At 39.7% G+C, this 13,155-nt stretch overlaps 1 protein-coding gene across 1 annotated transcript; it reads right to left on the bottom strand.

Moving 5' to 3' along the window:
* Positions 1-1,180: 1,180 nt before the first annotated feature.
* Positions 1,181-12,349, bottom strand: srpra (SRP receptor subunit alpha). The gene is made up of 15 exons (XM_014019961.1): positions 12,247-12,349; positions 11,986-12,123; positions 11,636-11,719; positions 11,335-11,498; positions 9,210-9,370; positions 8,949-9,111; positions 8,707-8,860; positions 8,475-8,602; positions 5,630-5,751; positions 5,449-5,535; positions 5,028-5,200; positions 4,609-4,822; positions 4,336-4,499; positions 2,395-2,493; positions 1,181-2,246 (listed from the first exon to the last, which is right to left on the bottom strand). The coding sequence occupies exons 2-15, from the start codon at positions 12,106-12,108 to the stop codon at positions 2,118-2,120; spliced, it is 1,965 nt and encodes a 654-aa protein (XP_013875415.1). The 5' UTR covers positions 12,109-12,123; positions 12,247-12,349; the 3' UTR covers positions 1,181-2,117.
* Between the last annotated feature and the right edge of the window lie 806 nt (positions 12,350-13,155).

Here is a 13,155-nt window from a genome sequence, read left to right on the forward strand (position 1 = left end):
ACTTCCCGACGCTGATTGAAGCGCGTCCACCATAGACTTTGCATGTAAACCTGCTGCTCCTGATGCTGAAATCGCGTTTGGTGTGAACGCACCATTAATCACTTAAGAGTTCTCTGGAGCAGTCTTAAATATCAGGGTAAGAGTGAACTTAAGAAATTTTCAGCACTTAAGTATAAAATTCCACTCTGAGAAGTTTGATAAATGCAGGCCCTGATCTGCTGAGACTTTTTCACCAAATTTCAAATATATTCCACCAAATATATTCTTTATCAATAGCTTCTTTTAGGAGTGTTTTGAAGACCTGAAATAAAGCAGAAAAAAAAAACACTTGTGTTTTTTAGGTCTTCAAAATATTCCCAAAACAAATAATTAGATTTGGTTATGAATCACCTCTAAAGTATCAAATAAATAAATAAAAAACCTGGACTTCGGTTCTCTAGTTGAAGACTTTTCGTTTTCCATCTGGGGATTCTCATTTCAAAACTGGAGAGTGGGAAGCAAAACGTCTTCAACTACAGAACAAAACTTCTGTTAAGTTTTTTTTCTTGTTTTTGTTTTTTTGATAAATCATATCCTAATGACTGAGAATCTACACCAGCAACTTGTGTCTCCTTGCTAAAAGCAAGTGTTTTATTGATCATGTTTAGAGGTTTTCATTAGCAGTTCTCTGCCAGGAGCTCCTTGCCATTCCTGTACTAAAACATCCTTTGTAAGCTTTTTGTATAATTTTTCAACTTGCATGTGTTTCTGGTATAGTATTTATAAGTTATTTTTAAAATAAATAAAACAAGCCTTACATTTGTCTTGTCATGTTTATCTGATTAAAGCTGTGAGAAAATCTGTACCCTATTAAGTCAAATAGTATGGGTTGTAAACACAACATTCCTAGATAATTTTTTTTGACATTTCACTTTAATTAAAAGGAGACACTTTTTTTCACATTTAAATCATTTAGATGGGATCTATATGGCAGTTCTGTCACAAATACTGTAATGTAAAATTACAGGAAACTATAATTTTTCTGCACTCTTCAAGAGTAATACAACAAAATACATTTAACAGCTAAAAAAGTGAATTTTCCATGACCTGCCCCTTTTAGATGATTCTGTAGCACCCCGAGCGCCCCTCGTTCCCACAGATGGATTCAACTGCATGCAACAGAACAAGTCTCAATACAGGCTGGCTTAGCAGATAGCAGCTTTATTTAGAAATGGTTACATTCTCATCAATTAGTTGAAAATGTCAGCACAACCCTTCGTCTCATATTGCACTACCACAATTTTAGAGGGTTTTTTATCTTATTTGTTCTGATAAATGTAGAATAAATCAAAAGGGGGGAATTAATTTAAAAGGTCCCGGAGCATATATCCTAGTATTTATATCCCAACAAAACAGAATTGACTCTTTAATGTTAAACTGAAGCAGCAAAATCTTGATTTTACAAAAAAATCAGTAAACTGTTTTAGGCTAAGAGCTTATTGAAATTTTATTGAGGGGAAAAAAATAAGGGTAATAAATAGTGTATTTAAAGTTTAATGTACTGCTCTGATTTACAGAGTCAGAGAAACTAGAATATTTATTCCAAAATGTATCTTTTTAGCAGTTTTATCTTCTAACCCGATAAATACTGCTTGATGGGGTTTCACGTCTGGATCCGTATTGGCCAGTTGTTGATGTAATGTGTTTGTTAAATAAGAACAGGGAGGCACTATGGTCGCTGAGTTCTCCTCTGAAACGGGTTGCTTCCTGTTCCACAAAGAGGAAGAAACAGAGACAAAATGCATCACAAGTCTGTTCTGTGGGCACCAGGGAACTGGTGATCCAGTCAAGGTCCAGCTAAAATGTCATTTACTGCCAGCTTATTTCAGGTGCTTTTAATTTGGCCCAAAAGTTCAAAGAACACCCTAAAAAGGGAAAAACGTTCACGTCGAGGTGCGACGGCTGTCCTGCACTTTGGAGAGTCGAATCTTCTCCGGGTTCCGTTCGTTTGATGCGAAGGTGGGCAGTACGAGAGCATGGAAGAGTGGCGGTCCTGGAACATGTCACGGCAGCTCGGAAAAGGTGCGGTTGGCTTCTTTGAGACGACGGCTAAAAACGCGGAGCATGCAGCCGCGGGTTTAAGCCTTCATCAGGGCGCCGACCACGGCGCGGGCGTTGAGGCTGCGCAGGTCGTTGTAGGTCTGACCTGTGCCCACGAACACAATAGGCTGGCCCGTGATGTAAGTCATGGAGATGGCTGCACCGACCTGCGAAGAGGTGGAGGACATGACGCATGAAGCACGATCAGCTTTCCAGCTGCCTAATATTTATTGTTTAGAAGAATGACAAATCAAAACATTTGTAGCTACTGCATTCAGAAACTTGATTAGTGAACGTTAAGATGGATATCGTTACCTTATCATCAATAGTGTCGAACTTGGTGAGAACGATCCCGTCTATGAGGCGGGGCTTGTCGGACATCGAGTGGTCAGCCAGAGCCTGATTAAACTTCACCTGAGGACACGAGGAGGAAACAAACAGAATTATTCAGGTGAAACTGGACCAGGCTGGGATTAAAATGCATATAATCAAGTGTTCAGCTTAGTGCTGTTCTGCAGAGGAGGAGAGTGTGGGGAAAACATCTGACTCAAAAGGAAAGCAGAATGTTGGAGCTATGCTGACCTCTGCTGGACAGTTTTAGCATCAACACTCCTCTGAACTGTCTGATGCTTTTAATATTTTACTATTCTTAAACTAGACTTTGTTATTACAGTTAATACTAATAAAATAACAAAAAATGAATATGAAAAAAAAATTTGTTAACTTGAATAAAAACTAACAAAAAAATTTAACGATAAAACAGAAATAGATTATCTTGCACCGTCATATACATTTATTTATTTACTGTACTATACGGTATATATGTATATACGTGCATATTGTATATGTGCACTGGTATATGTACATTGTTATATATCACATGTGTATGGTGTGTTTTTATTTCATTTATCTCTATTCTATCTCACCYYYYCYKKWWTKRRSYKSMRKWAWKKKSMMMWTTYCCCMMYKKKRRRWYMAWWAARSYTTWWTTTWWYYTWWYYTTTTKKTTTYSKKKTTYYYMRKTTWWTTTWRGSCMWKKKGRMYKRMYWAAMMAAWYYTTTTTTTYYTYMAAWWRRRSRRKTYCMMMWTWRSYKSSRRSMRSYTWWKGSYYCYTWWKGKTTKKWAMMARRMYTKKTTMMMAWYYKSYKSYKSYYMRSKSYYSKYYKSCMAAWYMWKRMMAMMAAARKTKGGRRRAARSYKSMAARKYCMAWTTKGGRWTTYCYTKRMYWWKRMYKKWRRRAAAAWWAAARSMARKKKYYTKKKRRGRRGKTKKKGSMRGGGRRKTKKTYYKGRAMCSGSMRGKTYSRWYCCCCSKTYCMRSYKKYYYMRWTKKTKKKKYCYTKGRMMARRMMMYTYMMYYCCMAWKSCYYYKRWKKKRMCCMWYMRKKKWWKGGSYWAAWAAAAACTAGCAAATTCACTCTAAAAACTAATTAAAACKAAACTGAATTAAAAGAAAAGAAGTCAAGGAAATAAAACTAAACTATTRTGAAAAATTTAAAACTATTCTAACCTTGCTTTGTTCTTGTATTTCCTTTGTATTTCAATGTTTGTTTTATTTTAGCTTGCCACTCATGTGATGTTGCAGACCACTTGGTTAAACAGTAAATAATGAATTAAAAACATATCTTCAAAAACTGTCTGTGTTTACCCACACTGAGGAGGTTTTAATCCTAATTAATGCAGCATTTTAAAACCTTCATTGACTGCCAAACCAAAACACTAAACCACGTGTCAAACTCAAGGCCAGTGGGCCAAATCTGGCCCTCGTTAACATTTATTCTGGCCCCTAAGATCTTACGTTAAAAATGAAACAGGTTTATAGTTTCTCTTTTTGTCACTAGMATCGAGTTAAACGTTAGAAAACGTTATGAGAATAATTTACTAAAAAAATGTTTTCAATAACTGCTGACAGAAAATGGCGCTTGGTTTGGACTAGGTTTACAATTTTGGCCCCTTGTGTAACAGTTGGACACTCCTGCATTAAACCAAGAGATTTAGGTTGTATTAATTAGACTATTTAAATTAAAAGTTTTTGGTTTTGTTAATGCCAAAAGGAGATGCAAAGTTTTGTTTTATGACAACAAATTCTGGGACCAAGTCCTTCATTAAACTCTGTCCTGAAGTCACTYTGTCTACCTGTCATTAATATTTTTGAACATAAATTCTTACTGACACTAACTGATTAATGATCCATAAAAAAAACCCACTGAATCTGAATAAACATCATCCTACAAAGCCATCTATCGGTGGTCTTACCAGCTGATCGACTGCCTCGTTGCCCACCAACGCTTCCCCAACAAACAGCACCAAATCTGGCATGTTGACAGYGATGAGCTTGGCCAGAGCGGTCATCAGTGGGGCGTTGTCCTGCATCCGCCCAGCCGTGTCCACCAGCACCACGTCAAAAGCCTGGTTGCGAGCTGAGGGAGACCAAAGGYGGTCAACATGTGACAAATAATCATTGATCCTACTGAGTCACAGTCTACTTATAACGTAAAAAAGAGAGCCTCTGAGGGGGAAAAGTTGTACCGTAGGAAATGGCTTCCATAGCGATCCCGGCTGCATCCTTCCCGTAGCCCTTCTCGTAGAGCTGGACCATTGTGTGTCCAGAGTGCTTCTCTGGGGGGTGCAGAGAGTTCAGGCGGCGCTGGTGAGTGCGGAGCTGCTCCACCGCTCCGGCACGAAACGTATCGCAAGCTGCGATCAGCACACTGAAACCGTTCTCTATCAGCCAGTACGAGATCTGGACCCAGAGAGAGGAGTCCGACTTACAGGACCAAAAACAAGACCATAAAGCTGCAGAAACAAGTTATCACCCATTCATTCTTTTTTCCCCACTTCTCCTTTGGGTTGTGGAATCAAAAAGCCCAGAAGGGAAATCCGGCCATCCCTCTCCCCAAAATGGACTCCAGAAACCAGGTAAAACCATCACAACCAGTCAAACTCACCTTTGCCAGGTTCGTAGACTTTCCGACTCCGTTGACGCCACAAAAGGTAATGACGAAGGGCCTGCGCTGGCTCTGCGCCTCCATGACGTCTCTCAGGATGTCCACCCGGCGCTTCGGCTGCAGGATCTGCACCAGTGAGTCCTGCAGGGCCAGCTTTACTGTTGAGGCCACAGCTAAACACACAAACATCACAAAGATTTCTCACACACCCCTAAAAGCCATCAAAAATCTGCCAAGTGGGAACGTCAGTAACTTTTGCCTTCATTTTTGAGGCATTCTGGGAAAATAACACTATGTGGAAGGTCCTGTTTCAGTGTTTACAGCCAGTGTTGGCAAAATACATTGTTGTAATCGCCTTCCCTTTTTTTTCCCAGTGTGTTGACAGTTCTCAGAAGGGTAAATGGCTGTGAAGTGTACTTACTGGTGAATGTGCCCATGACTTTCCCCTCCAGCTTTTTGGCGACAGAGTTGCACAGCTGGGAGGCGATGTCGGCTGCTACATTCTTCGCTGTGAGACCGGAAAGGAAAAAAAGCGACAGTCAGCGAACAGTGAAACGCTGCAGAATTCAGACGGTGTGTGGAGAGGGGACAGGAAGTCGTACCGATGAGGTGGTCCCTCATTTTCTCCAGCACTGGCTCCATGTCCTCCCGAGACAGACTCTTGGAGCCCACCAGACCCTTCAACATCCCAAACATTCCTCCAAAGCCACCACTTTTTTTGGGACTGAAAATAAAATAAAAAAAGGGTTTGTTCAGCTACCTACCTACATTTGAGACAAACTTCTGATGCCCTCTAGACCATGTGTCAAAGTCAAGACCCGCAGGCCAAATCTGGCCCTTGTTAACATTTTATGTGGTCCCAAAGGTAATACTTTAATTTAAATTTGTTATTTGTTGATTATTGTCTGTATTTATTCTTGGGGGTAAAAAAGGCAGATATATTTTTTCTTCTTTCTGCTGCCCTTCATTTCACTTTATTTGTGATTGTACTTATTTTTCTTTTCTTTTTTGTATATTTTTTTTCTTTTATTTTACATATAATTTATTTTCTTTTTAAGAAATGAATAAAATATTTCATTCATTTATAAAATAGTTTTAGGGTTTTATTATATGCATTTAGTGCACTCTTCTCATGACAAAAGGCCAACTACATGAACATTTTATAAGACGTTTTCAGTAATTTTTGATTTGATGTATAAAGAGCAACAGAGAATCAACTTTATCCGTTTCTGTATTCATTTCTTACTTTAAAGTCAAATAGGTGGATTTTTAGTACGAGTTTTCTTTTTCTTTTAATGGATATGCTATATTGTGATTAAACCTATCTCTAAGTAATAACTAGAAGCRCTCGGAGAGTGCAAACCTCCACCAAGACCAATTTCCCCCACCCTGCAATGGAGTATTTCGCGGATACCKCCATCTTTGCCTAACGCAAAGCATCATGGTCCAGTTTGGGGACAGATTTCTATCCTGCGTTCTAAGCTATAGACCTTCATGAAGCTCTAAAACTCCCACTCCAAATATTTTCAACTGACAAAGCCTCCCTGATGGGAAGAGAAACATCTACTGTTTCAAAATAAAAGTCCAGTTATATATATAGCTTTAAAATGTTTTATTTAATGCCTCTAACCTCATGAAAAGCTTCATCCTGATATTGAGGACATTTATTTTATGCTAAGTGTCTTTTTTCAGACGAACTATTTTAAGCTTTTTTTAAATTTTAAGTAAAATATATATATTCATATTTTTAATTCTTAGTTTTTAAAAAAAAACTTTTATATTTATAAGGGTCTACTAATCTTATTTAGCTGGGAAATATTTAAATAAGCACAAAGCTTGGGACTCGAGGTTAAAACTGGTGGGGCACAGCCCCCCGTGGCCACCCCCACTTGTTGTGCCCCTGGTGACTGACAGGTGATGTTCCACAGTGAAATGACGAGTTGCAGCACTGCGCATCTCTGTTAGATGTAGCTGGAAGACTTTTCAAATTGGTCTTCTGAGGTAAGCAGCTGATTTGTTGTCAGGCTGAGCTTTATGGGAGAAGTTTTCTGTTTGAAGCTGCTCGGCCCTGTTAGAGCAGCTGCATCTCTCTGCTGGATGAGAGAGACAAGAGATTTAATTTATGCAGCACTAATAGGGACAAGGCATTTCTTATTTTGTGAATTTTTAGTTTTTAATAACCGCCACTGTTTGTTTTAGCAACACGCCCGGGGTTATTGGGACTAGTTTTTCTGATCTCTCTTCATCGTCAGCTCAGGTGGCGCCCTGCAGCGCGATCAGCTGTGTGGGATGATCGGCCTGACCCGTGCTAAGGAGAGGTAGAGAAGTCATTTGATATGGCATAGTTTAGAACACAATGAATCCAGAAAAACATCAGAGCCCCAGAACCTGTCGCTCCTTGATGTCGAGCTCGCCCTGTGCAGATGAATCACACGCGTCAGACCGGTGGTTCACTCCAGCCTGCGGGTCGGTTCACGGACTGAACCACCGGCCCAGACGCAGGTCAGAGGGCCGGTGGTTCAGGGGCTGAAGTGAACCACCGCACGCAGACGACGGGCGGGGGACCAGTGGTTCAGCTCGTGGGCCGGTACCAGGTACGGCTCGGTTGCGCCCGCGTCTTCTCTGTTATTCACGTAACCTAGCAACACGTTCCTGAAGCTCTGTGCAGGGCTGGGGGAGCTCGCGACTTCTGGCTGATTCACTCGAATTAAAATAATCCTGTGTCCGCATCGTGATCTGAAACATCACCAAATTTTAATGGTGTGTTACGTGTGCTAGTATGAACATGTGGTGTAAATATCATGACAATCCGTCCACACGTTTTTGAGTTATGCCATCCACAGACAGACCGACAGACAGAGACATACGCGACTGAAAACATTACATCCTCGGCGGAGGTAATAAAACAAATAGTTGATATAGAGTAAGATTTAAGTAAGGAAGTGTCTTTTGTCAAATTTGATCATTTTCTTTGTTAGGTTACATATGTTCTAAATGCTACAAAATATATAATCTGGAAAAGGTAATTTGTGTTTCTATAATTAGTTAAACAACATATTTTTTCAATAAATATTGAGAGAAATTGGCCCTTAACTTGGACCAGGTTTTGAATTTTGTCCCCCTTGTGTAACTGAGCTTGACACCCATGATCTAGACCAGGGGTGTCCAAACTTTTCAGCCTTTCACCCACAAAACACCAGTAACAGAGACCTGTGCCCCCAGCTGTTGTCGGTGGATAAACATTGTTTTCATGTCAAATAAACAAGAGCATAGTAACAATATTTATTACGCCGTTTTTGTCCATTTTAAGTATACTAATCTTATTATTTTGTAAAAACAAAGGGAAAAATGTTCTTAGTTGTCATTTTTTTGTATAATTGAATCAAAAATTATTTTCAGGACCCCAACTTTGGGAACCACTGATCTAGACTAGAAATGCTACATTACCTTGTCTTGCTTGTTTCACTGACAGCCACTCCCTCTTCTTCCTCCTCTTCCTCCTCCATCTCCCCCTCCTCACTGGACTCGTAGTCCACAGACAGCAGGTCTCCCTTCATGGAGCTCACCTGCATTTCCTGAAACACATCCAAGACCTTTAACTTCCTCTTCATTGACGTAAATAACGCAGTTCACTTTGCAGCAGGAGAACCTCTCGAGGTTTAGCAGAACGCGTACGTACAGGGCCAGTTTGTGCCTCCAGATTCTTCTCATCATCACCAGGAGAAGCAGCTCCGTTCTTGTCGCTGTAATCCAGCTCCTTGGTGCTGCTGCCAGCGTTGTCCCAAACACGGTTTTGTTTCTCTCTTGGCTTCTGAGGCTTCGGGGACTTTGTGCTGCAAGTACAAATATAAAAAAAAAATTATAACTGCTGTGATACTTTGTGTCAGCTGAGTATGAAGGTACAACTATCAACTGCATTACTTTTGTTTTTCAGAAGGTCCCATCGTACGCTTGCGGAAAAAATTCTCTCTATTTCTTTGCATGATCTCCTCAGGAGTCAAGCCCTGGTTACCATTCACTATGCTCTTCTGGCCAGTGGGCGAAGTCTTCACCTGCTCCACTTTGACGGGCTCAACGGCAGGAGCTGGAAAACATTACATATCCATTGTCTGATATTACAACCAAAGCATGCCAACATTTAAAATTTGCCTTTTTTTTTGGATCATCAAGAGCAGCACTTACCCTCCTTTTTGGCATTTTTATTCTTTTTGCCCCCCTGTTCCTTGCTCTTGTCTCCACCCTTTGTCTCAATCATGGACTTCACAGTTTTCTGGGATTTCTCGGAGTCCTTAAAGGACCTCATGGGGACGGGGTTTCGGCTTTTACTGCTCTCCTCTGCCATTCTGGTGTTCAAATAGTTGATTTACGTCAGGAGAAGACCGAACAATGATTAAGGGGAGCATCATTAACATCACTGTTATTTACAACAAGTGCTAATAATGAACCTGTGGTGATCTGATCACAAGAGGAAACAACCAGGAACACTGGTTCCCCCCCACCCACCCCCCCGGCATGTGGACCCCATGGAAAGCCATCAGGGCCTAAGCTACATCATTTTCCATGCGACTGTGCCATGTTGTTAACATGTAAACAATGTTTAGATTTGTGCATTTTGCTGTGCTTCCTGTCAGTTTGAGTAACATCACCTCTCATTGGCTGTTCAGATACAAGACTTTACAGCTTTAGCGTAAAGCGGGAGCGCCTACCAGAATGTAACAGACAGAATCTGATTCAATACTTTGTGCTGTATTCCACTAACATTTACATAAACAATATCTGGACTTACAACAATAAATGACTATTTCAAATGTTTATTATTTTATTACTACATGGCTTTGACCCTGTTAACCATGATCACGTTCTGCTATAATGTAATATAATTACTGTAATATACTGATTTGACTGTATTCTTGGGTTGGAATGTGTAATTCAATTTAATTCATGATTCAGAAATGGCTTTTGTGAATTGTCAATTATTTATAAATAAACTGAATTGAACCACGCCACAGAGGTCTGGATTACCCTGCCTGACTCGTTGACCCCAGTGACTGGACCTCWGACAGAGGGATCAACAGATGGTGAATAGAATTATGAAAAGGTCCTGATTGCTGCAAAATATAAAGAGATTAAAAAATAAAGCTGTCCACTTGTAATCAGATCAGCAGAGACACATAAATAAGCGTCATTATAATAAACCATACACTTTTCCCAACTTCTACTGCAGGTATTGACACAAAAAAATGATGCATCCAAGCAAGGCATCATCAGATAACAGGACACAGACTGCACTAGATCCAGTGACACAAAGTGAAACTATTAAACTATTTCAAATTTAAAGTATTACCTTTAAATTTTGTGGCCCTCGTTAAGTGACTTTATAACACGTATACTAGACTAACAGATGTATCTTTAACACTTCGGTGTTAGTAGTCTTGATAAAAAACTGATAATATGGCTCACTACAATCAGGGTTCATGCAGGTTTCAGTAAGTTAAACTTAAAAACTTTTCAAGACTTTTTAAGACCATTATGACTGACATTTAAGACCAAATAGACACATTAACAGAAACATTCTAATGGTCCCAGAAATCGCAACATGGAAGCCTTTTATTGCTGTCAGTTTAACTATTAAATAATATTTAATTTTAATACAAGAACACTAAATTATTTTAATGAAACGATCATATCTGAGACCTTCATATCGACTGATGTGGACCACTTCCAACTTGTGTAAAAATCACTGGCATCCAGCCAAGTCTCATTGGAAACACTTTCTCATGTTTAAACAATAAGCAGTGGACATGACTAAACTTTTGTTTTTTTGGGCAGGTGAACAAGCCGCCGTATTAAGGGGACTGTAGCTGCAAAAAGGTCGAAAACATGGAAGTAAACTGTGCCGTTTTTTGCCTGCAGTTATCACAGGATTTGTAGTTTAACCACGTACCAAGACCAGCAGCAAACTTAGCACTTCATGAAGACAGACTGAGTCAACCTCTGTTTACAGCGCTTTACTCTGTTTATTTATGCAGCCAACGCTTCTCGGGAATGATCGAAAGTAAAAGAATTAAGACTTGACGAAATAAAATTTAAGCCCTTGGATGAAAATCTGGGTATTTTTAAGACTTTTTCTAGGCCTAAAATTTTGATTTTCAAATTTTAGACATTTTAAGACCCTGCATGAACCCTGTACAATACATTAGCCAGACGTTTGTGGCATTTGATGTCCGTGTAACACATTACAAATGTACTCTTTTACTATAAATCTGCTCTGAAACACAGATATATATTTGTGTGTGTGTGTGTTTACCTAAGGAGCTCACTGAAGGCATCCCCAAACTCAAAGGTGTTGTTAAGAAGCTTCATGGCACCCTTTTGCTCCAGTTCATTTTTATAAAGATCCCTAAAGTGACGTTGGACATCATTTATAAACTTGTCCACATACGTCAGCGTGAGGATCTTTTGAAATCCCACCTAGTCAGACAGGAGGTAAAAGAAAAATGTTCATGAATTTATAAAAATAATTTGTGACTTGTGGACTATAATTGACCACACACTCCTCACTCAGTTATTATATTTTAATTGGTGAATTGTACACTTCACTGACTTACCACAAAAATCAGCTCGAACTCATTGTCCAGCTTGTATTTTAGATTCAGAGCTTCGTGGGTAAACGAATTGTTCCCACTACGCTCCTATGAGAAGTGGGTAAAAAAAGCAGCTGACATAAACACAAGCTCAACATGTTGTTATAAACGTGGCCTAAATAACACGAGTAAGCTGTTATACCAGTTTTATAAAAACTCGGCAAGATGTGGTAGTTCTTCGTTCTCTAAAACCTAAAAGAAGTTTGTTTACTTCTACTTTTACCATGAAGCTAACCGTTAGCATTAGCTTAGCATTAGCTAAGTCGTGCTGACAGTCTGACAATCCGACACAAAAACACTCGTTTGTGGCTCACCTGAAGGATCACGGAGCGGATCAAAGCGTTCACTGGGCCCGTGAAAGACTCAGTGACCCCGGCTCCCTGAAAACACCACAACACTATCCCCCCTTTGCTGAAGATGGTGAAGAAATCCAGCATCTTGTCACCACGAATCTGGATTTAATGAGGAAACACACAGTAAAAGATGCAGTGAGGTAAAACGGAAGCCCGCGAAAAGTAAACGCTATTTTAACCTTGGAGTAAATGTTAACTGGTGGTGAAAACTTCGATTCTTACCAGAAAACAATAATACGTATAATAAATATCCCCCGAGTAAAACCCAAAGCCGGTGGAAAACTGTTTTAGACACGTCAGATGCTCTGACAGGAAGTGACGGTCTCTTCCGGTGTTGCACCGGAAACGGAAACATTTTACAGACGCACTGTGGGGGTATGGGTGTAGTTTATGGTTTTCTCTCCTCTATAGAGCAAAAGTGATGAAATGGTTCTCAGAGAACGAAAAACCTGAAAATTACTTTTACTTTGTTTAATACAATAGGCTGTCGGGATCCTTATGCTAGTTTAGAACATTAAATATGATAAAGTCAAAAAACGTGTCTCTTTTCCCCAAACACTTTCGAGTTGGACATTCACCTGGAGATTCAAGCAGTTTAAACTGTGGAGGACTGAAACTGTCCAAAACAAAAAATAAATAATGCTGAAATGAATAAGTTGGTTGCAGAGTTGGGTAGTAACTAGTTACATTTACTCAGACTTACATTTACTTGAGTGGCTAACTTTTTTGGGGAAAAAATACTTTAGGGCAGGGGTGCCCAAACTTATTCCCTCAGAGGGCCAAAATGAAAATCTACCCAAAGGCTGTGGGCCAAATGCAATAATATAATGGAAGAAATGCTTCTTAAGTAAAGTGCTTTTACTTTCTATGATTAAACCAAGAGCCAGTGCAGTGGCCCATATTTTGTTTGTCTGTGTTTTTAATCTGTACACTTGCTCAGGCAGCAAAGGCTCATGGAACATTTCATATATTGATAAAATATGAGAATTTGTAGTCTTATAAAGTTTTCAAATCTACATGTGTGCTTAAATCTAATGTAAATATCTTCTTTGGTTTCTTGTATTTTATTCATAATCTTAATATAATTCAGTGGCAAAGTCAGCTATCTGTGCTACAGTCCCTTATTTAGTC

This window comes from Austrofundulus limnaeus, unplaced genomic scaffold, assembly GCF_001266775.1.
Source record: "Austrofundulus limnaeus strain Quisiro unplaced genomic scaffold, Austrofundulus_limnaeus-1.0 Scaffold236, whole genome shotgun sequence".
NCBI lineage: Eukaryota > Metazoa > Chordata > Actinopteri > Cyprinodontiformes > Rivulidae > Austrofundulus > Austrofundulus limnaeus.